Source organism: Micrasema longulum, unplaced genomic scaffold (assembly GCF_059751315.1).
Source record: "Micrasema longulum isolate JH-2025_06_02 unplaced genomic scaffold, ASM5975131v1 h1tg000554l, whole genome shotgun sequence".
NCBI lineage: Eukaryota > Metazoa > Arthropoda > Insecta > Trichoptera > Brachycentridae > Micrasema > Micrasema longulum.
In genome coordinates, this window is record NW_028277750.1 from 191,947 (window position 1) to 212,890 (window position 20,944).

At 32.6% G+C, this 20,944-nt stretch overlaps 1 protein-coding gene across 3 annotated transcripts in view; it reads left to right on the top strand.

Moving 5' to 3' along the window:
- Itpr (Inositol 1,4,5,-trisphosphate receptor) overlaps positions 1-20,944 on the top strand; it is a 151,510-nt gene that overhangs the window by 74,327 nt on the left and 56,239 nt on the right. For 2 of the 3 annotated variants that reach the window (XM_088228019.1, XM_088228020.1), the window contains exons 23-33: positions 3,972-4,060; positions 5,406-5,540; positions 6,348-6,616; positions 7,530-7,689; positions 10,751-10,898; positions 13,140-13,354; positions 14,391-14,519; positions 16,321-16,458; positions 17,121-17,324; positions 18,987-19,102; positions 20,706-20,841. In XM_088228019.1, the coding sequence (XP_088084145.1) occupies positions 3,972-4,060; positions 5,406-5,540; positions 6,348-6,616; positions 7,530-7,689; positions 10,751-10,898; positions 13,140-13,354; positions 14,391-14,519; positions 16,321-16,458; positions 17,121-17,324; positions 18,987-19,102; positions 20,706-20,841 (1,739 nt within the window). The remainder of the gene's footprint in view (positions 1-3,971; positions 4,061-5,405; positions 5,541-6,347; positions 6,617-7,529; positions 7,690-10,750; positions 10,899-13,139; positions 13,355-14,390; positions 14,520-16,320; positions 16,459-17,120; positions 17,325-18,986; positions 19,103-20,705; positions 20,842-20,944) is intronic. The other variant, XM_088228021.1, reaches the window with a different exon arrangement.

Here is a 20,944-nt window from a genome sequence, read left to right on the forward strand (position 1 = left end):
ACTTGCAAATAACTATTTTATAAAGTGTATAAATGATGTAACTAGGGAAGCGATTGTTAGTGGCAAAATTACTAAGTCTTGTATTGATCATATTTATGTTAGATTGATAAGTGAAAATAATATAGCTGCTTGTGTCACCGACACGATGATTGCTGATCACTTTATAACAGCAATTCAAATTATATTTGATAAAAATAAATCCATGCCTCAACAAAATAATTTTAATCGTTTGTCTATATTATCTCAAAAACATATTGATTATGAAATAAGGAAATATAACTGGAACTCTCTTATAGAAGAATCAAATTGTCTTATACTTTATGATAACTTATATGTCTGCTTCAATGAAATTTATAAAAAAAGTAAAAAAAACATACATTTTAAACCAAAAGCTAGACCCTATGCTATTAAAGAATGGGTCACAAATGATTTATTAGAAAAAATACGAAATAGAGACATGTTTTATAAAAGATGGAAAAGTACTCCTACAAATAAATCATATGAAAAAGAGTATAAATTGTTAAGAAATATTGTTACTAAATTAATTAAGATAAATAAAATTGCTTTTTATGGAAATAAATTCAAACATTGCTTCAATGATACTAAGAAAACTTGGGACGAAATAAATAAGTTGTTAGGGAAAAGGAGTAAAAGCATTTGCGATGAAACCATAAATAAATATTTAATAAAGAATGATACTACTCCTAAAAATATTAGTGACGATTTTGTTGATCATTTTACAAAAAGTATAAATAACATGCTACATCATTGTAATAAAAAAACAATTGATGCGTCAATTGACAAACAACCGCAGAGCATGTTTTTGCCTAGAGCAAAAATAAAAGATGTCGTTAATATAGTTAAAAAATTTAAAAATAGTAAATCTGCTGGATTTGATAATATTAGAATGTATGATGTAAAAAAACATATTGATTTATTAGGACCAGTATTAACACATTTTATTAATTGCATTATACTCCAAGCGGAAATACCAGAATTACTTAAATATAGTATAGTCAGACCCATATATAAAAGTGGTAAACATTCAGACATTAGTAACTATCGACCAATAAGTATTTTACCTGTTTTTGAAAAAATATTAGAAAAATACATAGCTCAAAAATTAATTAATTATTTATCAAAATTTTCTATAATTGATCAATATCAATATGGTTTCCAAAAGAAAAAGAGTACGGAATTATTATTACAAGACTTTTCAAATGGAATAAATAATGAACTAAATAAAAAATATCACACCCTTGTTCTATTTATCGACAATTCAAAGGCATTTGATACAATTAACCATTCAAAATTAATAGACACATTAAATGACATTGGAATCAGAGGAAACCTTTTAAAACTTTTCAAAAATTATTTAACTAATAGAAAAATATGTGTCAAAGTATTAGATGAAAATAGTAAAATAGAACATGTTTCTTCGGGGGTGCCACAAGGATCAATATTGGGCCCTACCTTGTATATAATATATGTGACAGTCATGTATAAACTATTTAATAATGTCAAACACTATGTATACGCCGATGATACTGCTTTAGTTGTGTCTCATAAGGACCTCAAAACTGCAGAGAAATTATTGCAAGAAGACTTTTTAAACCTGCAAAAATGGTCCCATGATGCAGGTTTAATAATTAATTCAAAGAAAACCAAACTTATGCACATAAGATCACCGAACTATAAAACTCACACAACACCGTCAATTTTATCACATAACTATACGTGTATCCATAGTGATATTACGCAACCGTGCATGTGTGAAAATATTGAAAATATTGAGCAGTATGTTTATTTAGGTTTAACTATAGATTGTAATTTTAAATGGGATGTACATATTCGAAAATTGTGTAAGCGATTAAGAGCAATAAGTAATAGAATGTACATATTAAAATATTATGTCCCTGTTAATACTTTACGAATTATTTATTTATCTCTCTCTGAATCAATTATACGATACGCCATAACTTCCTGGGGGTTATCAAGTGAAACTAATATTAATTTTATTCAAACCTTGCAAAATTCTATGATCAAATTGCTACTACATAAAGATGTATACCGCCAGAGACACAATATTTCAATATCATTAATGTATAAATCTGTAAATAAATTATCTGTTAGGGCTCTACTTTGGTACAAATTAATTTGTCAGCATGCGTCGCACTCCGAGTATAAACTCAAGTTGGTACATGATTACAACACCAGGTTTACTAGTATGGAAGGGCTAGCTGTTCCTAGATACTGCAATAAATATGGCAAAAGGACACTGCAATACAGTATACCTAAAATATTTAATATGTTACCAAACAATATTAAAAATACTGAGTTAAATACAGGAGTTCGACGTTTGCTCAAATTATGGTTATTAGAAAAAAGTTTTTTGTATTAGTGATAGTTTTTAATTTTTCAAAATGTAATCTGTAATTGTTTTTCAAGTAAAATTATTGTTAATGTAGGCTAAGTGTAAATAATTAATGTAATTTATAAGAACCTGCTGACGAGTTGTATGTATGCAACTCAGCAGGACTTTAATTTTAAGAATTTTTTGTAAATATTTTTGAAAAATAAAAAAAAAAAAAAAATTGTAAAAAAAACAATATTTTGAGTTTGTCCAAATGTTTTAAGACAAGGGCTGGATTCAACTCCCTGGGGAGCTGTTAATATTAACATAATACAACAAAAATGAAGAACATTTTAAGGAAGGTAAAATAGAAGTCTAGACATCTACAGGGCTTACGACCTGTCATTGGCTGGTTTAAGTGGCCACTTTACACACACTGTAACATTCACCATTCTGCCCATATTTGAACATTCATACTAATTAAAATTTAATGTAGTTTTTACACGTGTTCAAAAAATTTCTTTAGATGTACTTTAAATTTATTTATTGATATATTATTTTTAATAGTTTTTAGTTCATTGGGAAGATTATTATAATTTTTTACACCTTTGAAGACAAAGCTATTTTGACCATTACCATTTTAAAAGGGTGTTTTTACACTAGAATATTTCATAGTCTCTGTACTGAAGCGTAAGACTGATCATTTTGCCTTCATGTAACAAAAAAAAACAACAATGTTTGAGTATGTCCAAATGCTTGCAGACTGGCTGGATTTCCTCCCTAGGGAGTTGTTCATATTTAAATTTATTTCAACAGAGAGGGACTTCCATATTACCTTCTCAACGATATTTGCCCTCTCTGTTGAAATAAATTAAAAAAAAAAAACAAGATTCGCTGCAATTGGTGTACCAATGCAGTGCCCTATGCACCATTTGGTGCTGTAAGGGAATGATGATTATGTTGAAATATTTGTATATAACCGCTTACCAACTTTTCTATGTCTACCGGTTTTGAGACATGCCCGTCTCTTCGTCAGGGCACCAATTAAACTAACATGCGAAACCCGCTATACACCGTCACAAATCTAGAAAATTTAATTTATTGTTTTTATTTATTTACTGTCTTTCACCGTCACAAATCTAGAAAATTTAATTTATTGTCTTTTTAGACTTCTTGAGTGAATTTAATTTTGTCATAAAAAGCATTCATAAAATTAAGAATATATAAGTGTATAGTCTGGTTTGCATGTTGCTTTAATTGGTGTCCTGAAACGGGTACGTCTCGAAACCAGTAGACATAGAAAAGTCTATAAGTGGTTATATACAAATACTTAATAAAATGTTCACATAAATCAATAAAAATAAATAACAATTGTTTACATAAATTAATATATTTATCTTCGATGGCAATCCATCATCTCGTATGTAATACCACCAATATATTAAAACAAAAAAAAACGTTATACATATGATTGTAAAGTAAGATTTATATGTTAAAAACACGTTAAAAAATATGTTTTAAAGTCTCTTCTACAAAACGATCTAATTGGAGTTTGTGATGGATTTCTGTCGACGTTATGCTTTATTTTATTTGTTATTTGTATAATTTCCTTTTACAGCTGAGGGCGGTGTTTTGAGATCTCTCGGAGATATGGGAGCTGTTATGACATCACTTGCCCTGGGACCAATGTCCAGGTCTATGGTAACAGTGAGTTTGATATTTAACTGGTTTTATATTAACTATGTATGTCAGGGGCGAATCGTCCATATAAGCGATTATGCGCAGCTCACCATTTATAGTATTTATTTTTATATTTATTATTTTCCACTTACTCATGTTTAAAAAAAATAAAAACTGAATGTAACTTTCAATTTTTATTTTGTATGTTTATTTAAATATATTTTTATATACAGTCGAACTTGGTTATTACGAGGAAGACGGGACCGACTGAATTTGCTCGTTTGTTTCATGTACCAATAAGTAAAACATTGTATGTTAAAAATGCTTTTTTTCGTAGGACTTTTTCAGTGTACAATACAAAATTGAAAGACAGATTACACAAACATCACTCTGTCAGACTTAAAATTTACACTAAAAATGCATAATGTAACTTGGTAGACATTATAATAATAAATATGTACATCTCCCTTCCCCTCCTTATCCTCTCTTCAAGCATACTTGTCCTAATCCCGCCCAATTTACAATAACTAAATTTTCTTTAAAAAAAATTCTTTGATTATTGAAAAATATTTACGAGTACATGAAAATAACATTTTTATATGCATAAACTTATATCTATTTATTTAATATGTAATATATTTTCTTTACTAACTTTGTATACTTTTACTTTTACTTTGGATGCATTTGCAAAAAAATGGAAAGATGTTGTTTTTTGTGCATAAAAAGTTTGTTTTTGAATGTTTACAAACGGCATTTGTTTTTTGTGGATCTCAATTGTTTTTACCCATTTATTTCTTTTTGCTTGAATTTTGGTCATAGTAGAATAATATTAAATTCAATGCATTTTTTAAATCGTATTCCATCATAAGTACACCCCTCTGTTGATAGGAAGACCGGAGTTTGACGTTTGCAAAAAAATGCCATATTTGAAAAAATATTTATATTATGTTTTGGAATTCAATCATAAACAAGTACCTAGGTACCTATTTAAATTCAATATTTGAATATTAACAATTTTTAGTTTTGGAATTTAATCACAAATAAGTACCTAGGTACCTACTTATCAATGAAAAGTATTTTTCCAAGCCAATAGCAGGCAAGCCAACTTTCGAGCAGGACGTCTGTCGGGTCCACTAGTATTGTATGTAATTAACAATAACATTGCAACAATGATGTATGGGAGCGAAGTATGGACTAGGAAACAGGGATGAAAGTAGGCTGAATGCTGTCAAAATGCTATCTCTCAGGCGAATGTGTGGTAAAACTATTGGACAAGACAGTATTGTTCTGTCCTTGTGTGAACTATGCATTGGAGTCTATGAGCATCGGCAATATTGAACTTCCACATTGAAGTCAATTTCTTCCTTCTTAGATGAGCAGCCAGAATGCGCAGCCAGGAAGCGGATCTCCAGCTGGGAAGTTGCAGAGATCAGCCTCTTCTATGGCTATGGCGAGAGAGCATCCTCTAGTAATGGACACCAAGTTGAAGATCATCGAAATATTACAGGTAATTTTTTTTTTTCCATTAGCTTTACATCATTTCTCCACAGGGTTGGAAAAAGAGTATGAAACACCTTAATCATACAAAAGCTTTTTTAGAATGTTAAAAAAAATGGTGAATGTTACACAGTGTGTAAAGTGGCCACTTAACTAGCCAATGAAAGGCCGTAAGCCCTGTAAATGCCTAGATTTCCACATCCCTTCTTAAAAGTGTTTTACCTCTCTGTTTGAAATAAATTTGAATAAATATGTGTTCCATCATTTACTTAAACATGATTAACTTTCTTTGATTTTGCCGTGTGCGATTTTCATGTATATTTGTTTGGTGTGAAGTGTGTGAATAATTATTTATTGTTGAATGCAAATTTAGTCTTTAAAAATTTAGTTTGAGTTAAACATTGGAGTCACTATTAAAGGCTGCCTGCCTATAACAAATACCCTATTGATATTTATTATATAAATAAAACACGAGTGATACTTTAATCCACAAATTTGGAATAGCCAGTGACCGGTTTCATCGCTTTCGCGACATCTTCGAGACTGGTATATTTATTAAAAAGTTAAATGTATTTATACAGAACAGAGGTAAGGATACATAATTCAAAGTTATATGTAAGTAAATTAAATAAAGTTATTTTTATCTTAAGGATCATTATCGACAAATTTTCTATGGGTTAACAAATGAATGGATATAATGTTATTTTAATGAGTTTAAGTATTTTATTTTATTGTTGGTGTCCCATAAATTACAATGAACTTCCATCAAGAATTTTCACTTACAAACCCTATTGATATATTGCCGATTTTCTTTCAGTTCATCCTCGATGTTCGACTCGACTACCGCATCAGCTGCCTCCTGTCCATCTTCAAGCGTGAGTTTGACGACTCCGAGCGGCGCAGCTCTGCGTCCTCGGCCCCCACCGACAGGGGCCGGGGGGAGAGCAACGGCAGCCGGGACTCGATCCCGAGCGCTGCGCCGGGCCCCACCAAGGGCCTGGAGGGGAAGGAACCTCTGTCGGGAGGGATCAGGATCGTGGACCTCGAGGCTGTGGGAGTGCAGGCGGAAGGAATATTCAGCTGCAGGTAAGAATTAATTATATTATTGTATCTCTCTCTGACTTTTGCCGATAGGGGCAAATTTGCCTTATTATTTATTACACAGACAAACATAGGACTAATTATTTATTTATATATTTATATATACGCCCAATGGGAATTTTTAAGGTCATATGTATACATAGACAATTATTATAAAAGAAAGTAGAAAGACACAACGGTATATTGTAGACTTGGTGGGAGTGGAAGCGGAAGAGAGGTGTTTATAATTGAATTTGATTCAGTGATCGTTTGAAAGAAGACAACTTGTTATCAAAGCAATCAAGACTGGTATGTTTGTTGGCAGACCTAAGAATTCTGGACATAGGGGAATGAAAACCATAGTTCGGTAGTCAGATGGCAGAAGGGACCATCTGTATTTTTTTCTGTGTTTTAGTTTTCAAAAGTTTTAATAAATATTTCGGTAAATACACATAGAAAAAAAAAAAAAAAACAGCATTATTTAAATGGTAATTTGTTATTTCAAAATAACACTAAAATATTTTAGTTTGTGGATCGAAGTCTTTAAATTGAGTCTTATTTCAGCTCTTATGAACATTTTTGAAAATTACAGATGGTCCCTTCTGCCATCTGACTACCGAGTTAGTTCTATGGTTATCGGTATTAAAAAGCAAGTTTTGTCTGAGGTTTCTAGTTGGGATAATTAATTTTATTAAGCTCAGTAGTTCAGGCGCATCAAAGAGAATGATCTGGAGCTCAACACTGGTGATTGGTGGAAACAAAGTTTTATAATGCGGCAGACATTCAACAAAATAAATTAACAAAAAATGAATTCATAGGCAAGCAACGCATACATTGCATCTATAGATGGAATTCTACTAAGATATAGGAATGTCAGCAAAAACGGCTTGCCTTTAATCGTAGTTATATTTTTTTCCAGGGATGGATTAGACCTCGATGGGGCGGGTGGGCGAGTGGTTCTACGCGTGCTTCTTCAACTCTGCGCCCAGCACTCCGCTCCAGCCCTGGTCAGCGGAGCCCTGACTCTCCTCTTCCGACACTTTTCTCAGCGCCACGAAGTGCTACAGGCATTCAAGCAGGTTAGTTTTGATCAGCAGTACCAAATAAGGAAAATATTCTCTACATTACCTACTAGTTCCTCAAACTTAATAAAACGTTTGTTTGTTCTCTACTGGAGTCAGCTTCTTGCGGTGCCTTGTCAGGTCCCCCGACGTTGGCGATCACTACAGCGAAAGCATCTCGGTCATATGCCACTCTTATATTCCGCAGCCAGGACAACCGCTTGCTGGATGTACTCGCCATAGCGATTCCTGGGAAAAAATATCCAGAGTGGTTTCCCGTTGCCTTCTCTGGTGAATTTTTCTGTCGGGGTTACCTTCCCTTAGCTGGTTGGTTCTGGTTTAGAGGCGCCAGACACTCGCCTTTTATCCACTACTGGAGTATTCCTACCAAATCTAGAGTCTCTATTTCAAGAAATGAATTTCGAGAGAAGGGCAACTACGATGGCACTATCTATTAAAACAATTAGTAACGACAAAATGTTCAAAAAGGCTATAAGAAATGGATAGTGGAGCTAGGTAGAAGTAAAATGGATTGTCTCATTCGCCCAAACCAATATTGAATCTCCACAAGTGTATAGCTTATGTAAGATTTTTGTTCTTTCATTGTGCGTTTTGTAATATAAATAATATATATGTACATAAATTAATTATCAACATAAATACGTAGTGTTTAAAACTGTCTGAACATTTTGTTAATTATCTCTGTATATTAAGTTAGTCTTCTTTATTTATTCTCAAATTTAAAAATATTAAAAAAAAAGTATATTGTTAAGTGTCCCCGGCACGAATTATCCCAGTGAGGTCACATTATTTTTATTATTAATTATAGTTTGTAAGAGAAAAAATATGAATAAATAAATTAATCACCCCACCACAATAATTCTTCTTTCTTCTCTGTCATATTGTGGGTTAATTGCCACAACTAGGTAACTTCAAAATCAGGGTTTTGGAGTTAACACATTTTTATGTCTTCCTCCATAAATGCTTCAAATAAACAATTTCTGATGCGTTAAGTTACAATATTATGATGATTTGAATTTTTATTTTTTTATAAGATCATTAAAAGAGAAAAATAATTTGTCACATGTTAGAGTTTCATGTCTGGGTCATTCTTCTTTCTTTATATTTGTGAAATTATAGCACATAAATTATGTTAACAAAAAGCGTACTGTATAATTTAAAAATGAATTTCATTTAATTTTGAGTAAGGTTAGAAAATTTGAGTAAAGGAAAGGAGCATGGAAATGGACCTACCTTTGATGCGATGAGAATGTTGTTCTATTTTGGGGCACTGGATGATAAAGTTCACTACAAATGATATTCAACAATTTATTCTAATAACTTCCGTGTTAATAACTACAGTCTCCAAACTGCTCGACTGTGATCTCCCATCCACTATTAAAGATGTTTCTACAGTAGCTCTGTTTAAATAACGCCTGAAGAAACACCTCCTTACTCTTCCTTAACCTCTTTTCTTCTCTCGTTATTTCCTTTTCCCATTGAAGACTAGTATCAATACTGTACACATATTGCTAGTTCTATTTTTTTTTTATTTCTTGCACATGTTTTGAAACTTTTATAAATAAAACCTGTTATTTTACTGTGTGGTTGGAAAAAATTGCCATTTGGCAATAATATATATGCACAAAAAATTATGAGTATCTCTTACCTATGTATGTTTTTCCACTTTCTTTGAACCAGGAATCTTGGTGTGAGCTCTTGGCCGATATAGAGATGGCATTTAGAAACCCCTTAGTGTTCCACGCCTCTCATCAGCAGGTTTGTCGGAGACTCCTCGACAAATATTTATTTACAAATCTCGCACTCCAAGACCGCGAGAGACTTGGTTCTGGCTCATCAGCCACTTTCGCGACCTTAGAAAGTTGCGAATGATATTCTAACTTGGTTTTGGGTCATCAGGGACTCATGAATGCGATTACTCCGGCCATATACAGACTGATTCGAGCAGTTGATACTGACAGTTTGTTTGTGGCCAGTTCAAAGGATGTCGTAACTTGGTCGGTGGTGATTTAACTCGGTTTTTGGTCTCTAGTGACTTTTATGACAGCAGAAAGTTTTTTTGCTGGGTTTGAGTCATCTAATATTTTTAATTATTTTTGCTTGCTTCCGACTCTTTAAAGATGATTTTACATATGACTTTCGTGACATTTGAAAGATTTTAGTTCTATTTTAACTTGGTTTTTGCCCGCTTCTGACTTTTTAAAGATAATTTTACGTATGACTTTCGTGACATTTGAAAGTTTTTAGTTATATTTTAACTTTTTACTGTAATATAACTTTTGAAACTGAAACTATACAATGAAGTTGCCCAAAGAAATAAAAGTTTTATTTAAAATCAACCTTAATCAATTTTTAAATGTAAAAAATAAGTTTTAATTTGTAAATCAAACAAAATCCAACAAAAATAAACGATCACTTATTCTCCAACGTTTGACGTCTCATAAGTCATCAGTTATAAAAATGCTCACAGTTGTTTATAATTTTATTTATTATTTATAATGCTTACAATTATGAGTATGAAAACTTTAACCGCCCTGCTCTGATTGGAATTTAAATCGTGCAACAGAGACGACACTGCAATGTCAAGTTTGATGAAATGGCCGACAGACTCTTTCTAAGCGCCGATGTACGATATACAATGCCGGGAACTGTACTTCGAGCGGTCTTTGGAAGCAACAAACGACAATGTAATCACATTGTCGATTGTTCCGGTTTTCACTGGCCCACTCAATTGACTCTTGACAAGTCCTCTGAAACGACATCTACGTAAATTTGATTCCATATTCGGCAGATGTCCACAAAAAGCAATCTGCCCAGGTCAAGTTTTCATTCTAACTCTGTTCTTGTTCCATTATTGATCAAAGAGATGACACGTGATTTAAAATTTCAAGCTATATTCTAAAATGGTTGTCTAGGTTAAATTCATAGGCTTGTTAGTTTTGTATTAATTTGGTTCTTGGTTTATTAGTGGCTTCTAGAAGACAGTTTTTGGTCGTCAGTGATTTTCAGGACATGTGAAAGTTCAACGTAACTTTGAAAATTTTCTATCTTCGTTTAGGTGCAACTGCTGGTTTCTGACAGCGACGTGGAGTCTTACAAACAGATAAAGGCGGACCTGGATATCCTGCGCCAGAGTGTGGAGAAATCGGAGCTGTGGGTCTACAAGAGCAAAGGGCCTTTAGAAGACCACGCTCAAAACATGAATGGTGAGTTTCTTCAGATAAAGAAATCGAGTTGTGGTCCCGTGGCTAGGGTCTCGGACTCACGGCTCAAAGGTCCGTGGTTCGAATCCCACTCTACCCCAACTTGATTCCCATTTTCTAATAGTTAGTTATTTACAACTCGTTGAAAACGGCCAGCAAAATTAAATATTTGAGTAATTCATAAAAACGCAATTATTTAAAAAAAAAACTTTTCCCTTGGCAAATTTCATTCCATTTGTGCGTGTTCAATTTTTTAAATTGATTAATGCTATGAATTTCAAGTAGCAAATGATTGTCGAATTCAAAATTAGCAGGAAACATGTCGGCGATAGCCTGGAAGTACACGCTGGAAACGTTCAAATGCGTCAACAACTAACTTTTGTTAAATAGATTGTCAGCTTTAAGATCCTTGCTTAAAAAGAAAATGCATTCATGGATTCACCTTTTATTTTTCATTTTCATTGGGTCCCTAAGAAAAATATTGTAAATCAATTGTCCAGCAAACTTTTCCTCTATCTGATTCACGCACTACTTAATGATTCTAAAATGTGCTAGTGTGGATTTTGTCTAAGGGAAGAGACCATTGCAGGAGACAGCTGCGAGACATTGCATAGATTTATAATATATAGTACTGTTAAGAGTGTTGTCCAGATTTTTATTAAAATTTATGTTTTTATAATAATTTTTATTTGTAGTGTTCTTTAATAATATGCATGCTTCCACTTTCTATTTTGTTGTATCCCAACTCAACTCAGGGCTTTTGGCCTCTTAGAGTTAGGGATACGTTATTATTTTTTTGTTATATGTATCTTTATATGAATAAATAAATAAATATGTTAAGCTGCGCAATATTAAATTTCGGGTTATTTATTCATTTATTTATTATACATGCGACCTAAGACAATTCAGTGCCAAATAAATCGGCGTTTATTGTAAAGCAATTATGATCTTTTTTTGCAAAACAGTAAAGAAGGTTAAAAATATACAAATAAGCAAAATTAAAGTAAAATCAAGTAAAAATTAAGTAAAATTGAACACAGTTATGCAGAAAGCAGCCAGCCATAGAAAAGTGAAACTGAGATAATAGAACTTTTATGAAAAAAGTGAATAATCAAATCTACACAACAGTTTGAATGTTTTTGACTTTGACAAATGATAAACAATGAATAAATTATTATTTTTTTATACTGCAAACAAGAATCTAATTATGTATTGACCAGTTTGAATGATTTTTAAAGTACCGTAAGATTTTTCTAGTGTTGTGGGTGTTTTCTGCAAATTGAGAAATGCCGTTTTTGTGATCGACGCTATTTTCAAAAGGTGATTATTACAGCTTTTTGTGTGAAAGCGGTCTGGCTGTTTTTGCCAGAACATAGAATTGAGCTTACTTGAGGTAGACAGCATTTATTTTTAAAGCATAAAATACAGCATATTTTATTTTAGAGATGTCTTAAGATAATTAATACAAAATTGAATAATATATGGAAATATAATAATTTTTTAAAGTATATGTAACTGAAAAAATACATGAAAATGAAAAAATACATGCAACTGAAAATAATATATAGAGAGAAAAAATTACTCATTAAAAGGTATTGATAGACTGATAGAAAGTAATCAATTTGTAAACTAACATTTAAAAAAAACAATAAATTAATGTTTTTTTCATTTAAATTATTTATTGACAATTCTTGATGGAATTCCATTGTAATGATGTAATAACTTATATTTACATATAACTTATTAATTTAAAAAATACTTGGTACACTTCCACTTATTTATTTTGACCAATTAGCGCTTTCACCCTCTAATGGGCATTTTCAGACTGGTGAATATTATACAGTGTAAGGGTAATTTATATAAAACTAAATATCATCTTAAGTGTAGGTACATTTAAAAATAAGTTGAAAAATATACAATACGCAATATTGCAATGGAACAGAGTGAGACAAATTATTGAAACATGTGTTGGCTCATGAGGCTCCTTTTATGATGTAAAGCATCACATTCATATAGCATGTGTATAGGTGTTTCCTCACTTGCACTGCAGAACCTACATCTAGAAGTTTCGGAAAGATTCATTCTAGCAAGTTGTTGCATATGCTGATAAAATACATGAAATTGCGGCACAAACCAAGAATCTGGTTACCATTTAAATAAATTGTGATCTCACAAGGAATCAAACAGGAAACTTTTGTGCGTGCAGAGTTTCCAAAAGTAGGTTCACCGTTGTATTATTTTCAGTGACTCAGAGTTCCAAGGACTATGACGAATCGGGGAAGGGGGACGGGCTAGCCACGTCTCCGCCCCCGAAAGGAGGGGGCTCGGGAGCGCGGCGCCGCGCGCCTCCGCCTCTACTGCGCGACGTCTCCTCAGACTGCCTCCTGGGGGAGGACGGGGGGCCCACCACGCCCGCACACCTTGTGGACCACCAGACGGAGTACGGGAAGATCAAGCAGGTCTGTAATGGTCGAATTCAGCTGTAAAAGTGAATGAAAGAATATGTTGTCTTGGGGGACCCTGGATACCTCCCTTTTTTTAATTTTTTTATTTAAATCTTAAAATAGGGCACACATATCATACATATTGTTATGTGTGTTCTAATAATAACATTGCAAATATATTTAATTTATAAATTGTTTATCACATATGTCTTGACCATTATTTTAAATTTTGATATGTTTTTTTCTTCATAAATATTTTTTTCCATTTCGTAATACTTTTTAATTGCTTTAAATAAAATTGAATTTTGTGACTTTGCCTTTTTTCTAAATGGAAGTCTAATTTTGTTCTTTTCTCTAGTATTGTGATTGTGTTCATGCTGGTTCCGATCAATTTTTTTCCAAAATTCTGTTTTTTTATTAGAGTTTATAATTTTATGAACAAATATCATTGTATTGTAAAATATTCTTTGTTTATATGTTAATAATTTCATTTCATTTACCATCGACTTTACCCTCGTATATCTGTTTTTTTTCAAAATGATTCTAAAGGCTTTATTTTGTAATACAGTTAGTTTATCTATGTTTTCTTTGTTTGATAAAAATAAAATGCTACTACAGTAGTTAACGTGTGGTTCAATAATTGCTTTGTAAATAGTTTTGCAGGAGTCCTTATCAATAAATCTTCTGATCCTTCCCAAAATTGATATTTTTTTTGCAATCTTATTTATTACCATCTTAGCGTTTTGGTGAAATGTAAGTTTTGAATCCAACATTACACCTAAATATTTAATTTCAGTGACTTCATTAAGTTTTTCATTTTCTATTACAATTGATGGTGTAATTTCTATTCTTTTGGCACGGAAGGATCGTATAATATGTCAATTAAAATTATTAGTTTAAGTTAAGTTTATAATACTGAAAATATATATGAAAACCTGCCGACAAATTATGTGCCTGAAATCAAATTTAGCAGAATAACAAACTTAAATGTCAGATTGTAATGTAAATATAATATTTTCTGAAAACAAACAAAATGAAATTTTTCTTTTAGATTTTGCTCCGCATGAACAAGTTCTGCGTTCAAGGCCGTTCAGCAGCTGCCGAGGGACGTCCCCGAAGACACGAACAGCGTCTCTTGAGGAATATCGGAGTCCACAATATTGTCCTCGAACTGCTGCAGGTATGTCTTCCAACTACAGAAATTCATTTTCATAACAGAGTGCCGTGCCTGTCAAAGATGATGATTTACTTAAATATTTAATTTGGAGGGCCATTTTCAACGAGTTAATAAATAACTCGCTTTTAGAAAATGGAATCAAGTTGGGGTAGAGTGGGATTCGAACCACAGACCTTTGGTCCGTGAGTCCGAGACACTAGCCACAGGACCACAACCGTTTTTATTTACCAAATTTTTTGTTATTTAAGTTATATATGATTTTAAAGTATTTTATCTAAACAAACGTAAACTACTGTACTATTTAAGTTTGTAAGTGAAAATTCTTGATGGAAGTTCATTGTAATTTATTATATAAATAAAACACGAGTGATACTTTAATCCACAAATTTGGAATATCCAGTGACCGGTTTCATCGCTTTCGCGACATCTTCGAGACTGGTATCTTTATTAAAAAGTTAAATGTATTTATTCAGAACAGAGGTAAGGATACATAATTCAAAGTTATATGTAAGTAAATTAAATAAAGTTATTTTTATCTTAAGGATCATTATCGACAAATTTTCTATGGGTTAACTAATGAATGGATATAATGTTATTTTAATGAGTTTAAGTATTTTATTTTATTGTTGGTGTCCCATCCTTCGTGAGTGTGGTTTTGTAAATAATGATTTCTGAAAAACAAAGGGTAAAAAGTCATTAGTAAAATTATATTACAATGGGTAAAGTAATGGGGAATGCACATGTGTTATCTGTTCATTAAGTAATTCTACGTCGGGTTTATTTTTTAATCTATTAATTTCGAGAATTTCTAATTTGTCAAGTTTATGGCCTTTGGGTGCAATATGAATTATTTTTACATTATTTTTTAATTACCGCCTACTGATTTACTTTGTATTCCAAGGAATATATTTGTACCTCAGAGGCAGACGGATGCTAATCCAGAATTTGGTGAAATGACATTTTCCTATCCAGCTTATGATCATGTCCATTGATTTTGAAGAAATGTAAGCATTATAATGAAAAAACCAATGTATTAAGATACTGAAAATACAAATAAATGCTATAAACTATGAGAAATTACCTAGAGAAAGTAGATTCTTTAGGCTTGTTTTGAACATTTGATGTTTGGATTTGCATCCGTCTGCCTCTGAGGTACAGATATATTTTCTCTGAGATTCGCATTATTAGAAAAACATGTTTAAGCTCTTTTCTGTTGACAATTTCTTTGTTCAAATTAAAGACGTAAATTAACAAATTACAATAGGGATGGAGAATACCTCAAAGAAGGGAATATGGAAGTCTAGGCATTTACAGGGCTTATGACCTGTCAATGGCTGGTTTAAGTGGCCACTCTACACACTGTGTAACATTCCCCATTTTGCCTATGTTTGAACATCCATATTTCTTTAATTCTTCTTTAATTCTTCCATTTATTGATTTTAGTGAAGTTAAAGAGCTGAAACCTTTATTGTTGTGAAGACATTCATTTGACTGAATTATTTCACATACTAGGCAACGCCTGAAAACAATTTTCCTATTTTTAAACTTCTTCTTGGACCAGTTGGTTTTATTACAATATTTGAGTTTGTCCAAATGTTTGTAGACAAAAGACTGGATTTCACCTCCTCTACAAACATTTGGACAAACTCAAATATTGTAAAAAAACGTAGATGTTATTTTTACAGTAAAAAATATTCTATTATATTCTCAAATATAGAAAAAACTGACTCTCATTGTATTAAAATTAATGCGACAATATACATAAAATGAGTTGTTTTAGTTTTGAACGTTTTACAACTTTCAGGTGCCATATGACGCAGAGGACAGTATGATGGAAGAGCTGATGCAGTTGGCTCATGAGTTCTTGCAGAACTTCTGTTTGGACAACCCCCAGAACCAATCGTTGCTTCATTCCCATCTGGATTTGTTTCTCAATGCTGGCGTAAGTCTTACAGATAGTTTTTCTTTTCTTTTCTAGTCAATTCTAAAAAAATAGATTATGTTTATTTATTTATTTATGTATACGCCCAATGGGCATTTTTAAGGACATATTTATGCATAGAAAATTATTATAAAGGAAAGTTGAAAGACACAACGGTATATAGTAGACTTGGCGGGAGTGGAAGCGGGAGAGAGGTGTTTATAATTGAATTATATTCTGTGATCATTTGAAAGAAGACAACTTGTTATCAAAGAAATCAAAACTGGTATGTTTGTTGGCAGACCTAAGAATTTTGGGCATATGGGAATGAAAACCAAGGTTATTGGTATGAAAGAGTGAGTTTTGTCTGAGGTTTCTAGTTGGGATATTTAATTTTATTGAGCTAAGTAGTTCAGGCGCAACAAAGAGTGAGTTGAGAATTTTAAATAGGACTAGAAGGTCGGATTTATTTCGACGGTCTTGAAGAGAAGATATATTTAAGCTAGTTTCTAACTCATTATACGTATATCGGTCTCTGGATAAGCCCAACCAGCCTATCTTTCTTAAAAATCTATGTTGAACTGAGTGCCACTAATGTTATAAAGATGCCATGTGTATTCTTTGTTTTGTCTTTTACGATCTGAACCACGGTGACTTTTGAATAACATTTTATTTCTCGACAGCTCCGCGAGGCCCAAACAGTATGTGCCATATTCCGAGACAATACGAAGCTGTGCAACGACGAGGTCAACGAGCGCGTGGTCCAGCACTTTGTGCACTGCATAGAGACCCACGGCAGGAAGCTGCAGTACCTGCAGTTCCTGCAGACCGTGGTACGGGCCGAGGGACAGTTCATCAGAAAGAGCCAGGACATGGTCATGCAGGAGGTAAGTGTCCTTACCGAGGCTCGGAAAAACTTTTGTACTTAGCAAGTTTATACCTATGTAGTGATCTCATGATCACGGTCTTCTCCCAAACTTCTCACCCGATATCCCATTCTATGGATTTGTTCCCTGGATTTAGTTTCCCGGATCAGCTGTTACGCGGTGGGGGTAACAAGTAGGCATATTTGGAAGATGAAGAGTTATTGGAAGTCGAAAAATATCATTTGGCAGAGAAAAATGTTTAAAAATCATGATACCGAGTGTACATTTCAAGGTATTTGTACAGTTCAAGCGCAGCAGCATACGCCATCAGGAAGATCCGACCTATAACAGATGTTTTTCTACTGACATTTTAATTATAATAATAAAAATAATTTTTTTCCACTTTTATTTATAATTTTTTTACCGGTGACCGGGTTTCGTCGTGACTGACATCGTCAGACTGGTCGACCATCGACAGACGACCAGACTGGTAAAAAATGTATGAAAAATTATAAATAAAAGTGGAATAAAACTACAAAAGTATTTTTATTATTATAATAACAGATGTAGCTACAGCGAGAATAGTCTATTTTAGCTACTTCCACACTATTATGTCTTATGGCATTTTAGTGTGGGGTTGGGCTGCCGATATTTCCACAGTTTTTGTTTTGCAAAAGAGGGCAGTGAGAGGTATTTAAAAATTAAATTTTCGCGATTCTTTAAGAAATATTTTTAAATAAATATACTTTATGACGGTGTATAGTCAGTATATTTATGATAATATTATGTATGTGCGTAAAAATATATTTCTCTTTAAAAAAAATAGCGACAATCATAATCACAATACTAGAAGTAAAGGCAAATTAGTAATCCCGAAATCGAAGCTAAGTAATGTAAGCGCATTGTTTGTGGGGCACTGCGTACGCTTCTACAATAGAATACCCGACAATGTCCTAATTATGACGGACAATAAATTAAAAATTTTCATAAAAAGCGTACTTCAAAAAAGGCCTATTATGGACTTAACATAGTACATGGAAGATAGCAGTATATGGAACTAATAGTAATATTTTATTTGTGTTAGTTTATTTGATTATTTTTGAAATGTGTAGTTATTTATTGAAACCTGACTATCTCTTTGTGTTGTTTTGTTTATTCATTTATATATTGACTTTCAAAAACCAGCCATTGACAGGTTATAAGCCCTGTAAATACCTAGACTTCCATATTCCCTTCTTTAAGGTATTCTCCATCCCTATTGTAACCCTGTTGTAATTTGTTAGACTTTCAAAAAGCGTGTAAATTATACCTACATTGAAGAAAATAAAATAATAATAATAATAAAAGCTTAATGCAAATTTTTCATGATTTTCTTACAAAATCAATCAATATATCATCATTTATGAAAGTCCAAATCACATTTGCACTCATTTTCGGACACAAAAATGTTCACCGCTACACGAGAAAAGATGTTCCCAAATTGTTTGTATGGTGGCCGTCCTGAGAATGATGGCGTCGCTGTTTTAAGTTCTGCTTATAATCAATGCTCTCTAGGAAATCTGCTCTATCTAGTTTATACAGACATGACGTCATTCACCACTACACGACGGCACCACTCTCACATGAAATCATAGCTTAAGACAAAAAAATAGCAGCTGAAAATGTACATTTTCTTATTTACAGCTCGTCAACGCAGGTGAAGATGTCCTTGTCTTCTACAACGATAAGGTGTCCTTCAATCATTTCGTCGACATGATGAGAAACGATGCCAAAGGGGTCGGTGACAGCAGCACACTCAAGTAAGTTTTCTTTTAATACTTTGAGCACCGGCCGAATGCACATAGAATTTACCCTGTGCCCAGCCCTTTTTGTGAAATTTCATGCTTTGTGAAGGGTTTTTTAAGTGTCATAATGAGGAATTCCAGCCCAACCCGGAATTCAATTTTAAAAATGTTTTCGTGTACACGTGAATATTTAAAAATTTTGGAGTAGGATGAAATATCTCAAAAACGCACGCAAAAACAAATAAAAAATGTTAAAAATAGTATTCATTTTAAAATTGTAAATAATGACGTCATTCCTTATATCTGCGTGTAGTATTTCCGGTTTCCGCCTTAAAGCCCCCGCACCTTGTAAGGAACGTTTTGACCATAGAAAAAAAAAGAGTATAATTTTCATTATACTCTTTTTTCAACCAGAGATTATGTCAACTTTCTAGGTTTTTCTAAATCGAAACGTGCGTAAAAGCAACCATAACATAGGAATGAGCAAATTACGATCAACTAAATGAAGTAATCAAATCAATATTCCATAGATTCTTGTCAGGTCAGTGAAAGTAAGAACGCCAACCGTTTCATGACGTCACTACTGAAAAGTGACACACTGATTACAGTCATTTGGCGCGGTATTTGATAAATGTAACTTTAAAAAATAAAATGCACTTTTTTAGACAGCTGGTAAACCACGTGAAAACACAGGGACACAAGGCGTGGTTATATAATCAAGTGTTTACACGGCTCCGGGATACAAAGTGTTAATGTATTTATTCAATCTGAACTAAAAGAGCATAGAAAGCCATATTTATGTATGCATTTGAGATTTTGATTTAATTATGTTTAGTAAGCTATGTTTTGAAATTATATAAAATGTCTCCCTCGGCACGGGACACCCCAGTGAGGGAACATTATCTTAAATGTAAAAAAAGTAATACTTAAATTGTAAAAACACAAATAAATAAATAAAAATATATTTTATGTTGTCAGGCAAATAGTTGAAAAATGTGGGAGAAGATGAAGGGAGGGCTGTAAATTTAATAAGTATAGGGTGCTCATTACAATAGAACATTGTATAACGGGCTATATTGAAAGGTTGTTTGATTATTGATCAAAGGAACATTATTTTTCAAAGCTTGTGAAATATTTCCATATTATTAACTTTAAACTCTTTATTATTAGTTTGTAAGATTTTAACTCCAGTATCTTTATCAAAGTCACGATTAAAACTGATTAGGCGATGCAAATTCTGAGATATTGTTATTGTGAAGACACCTCATATGTTCTTTACAACAAATACCATAATTTCTTAAAGTTTAATTGGTTTCCTGGTTTAATGAATAAAATATACTTTTATGATAATTTTTTCCTTTTTAATGACAAAAAAATTATGTTCTAATATCAGCACTCATTTTTTAAACTTTTTGATATCTATCATATTCTTCCAGTAGTTTTTATTTTAATTGTAAATAAAATGTATACCCACACATAGTCAATGCCTTTGTAGGATTTTTGTTTTGTGTTAATGTAATAGTTTTTTTTGCATTTGTAACTTATGTAAAATGCAAGGAAAAAATTATAACAAATAAATAAAAAATTGATAAAATTAATTCCATTGATTTATTTGTAGGTATCACGTTCAGCTTGTGAAACTCCTGACTTGCTGTACTATGGGAAAGAACGTGTATACGGAGATCAAGTGCCACAGTTTACTACCCCTGGATGATATTGTGGCCATGATTTCACACGTCGATTGCGCCCCTGAGGTATGAATTTACAAATCGTCGGTGATTGTTAACGAAAAGGCGGACTATAAATGAAAAACTAATTTCATTCTGCTTTGTGATAGGGAAATATTTGAAGAAAGGA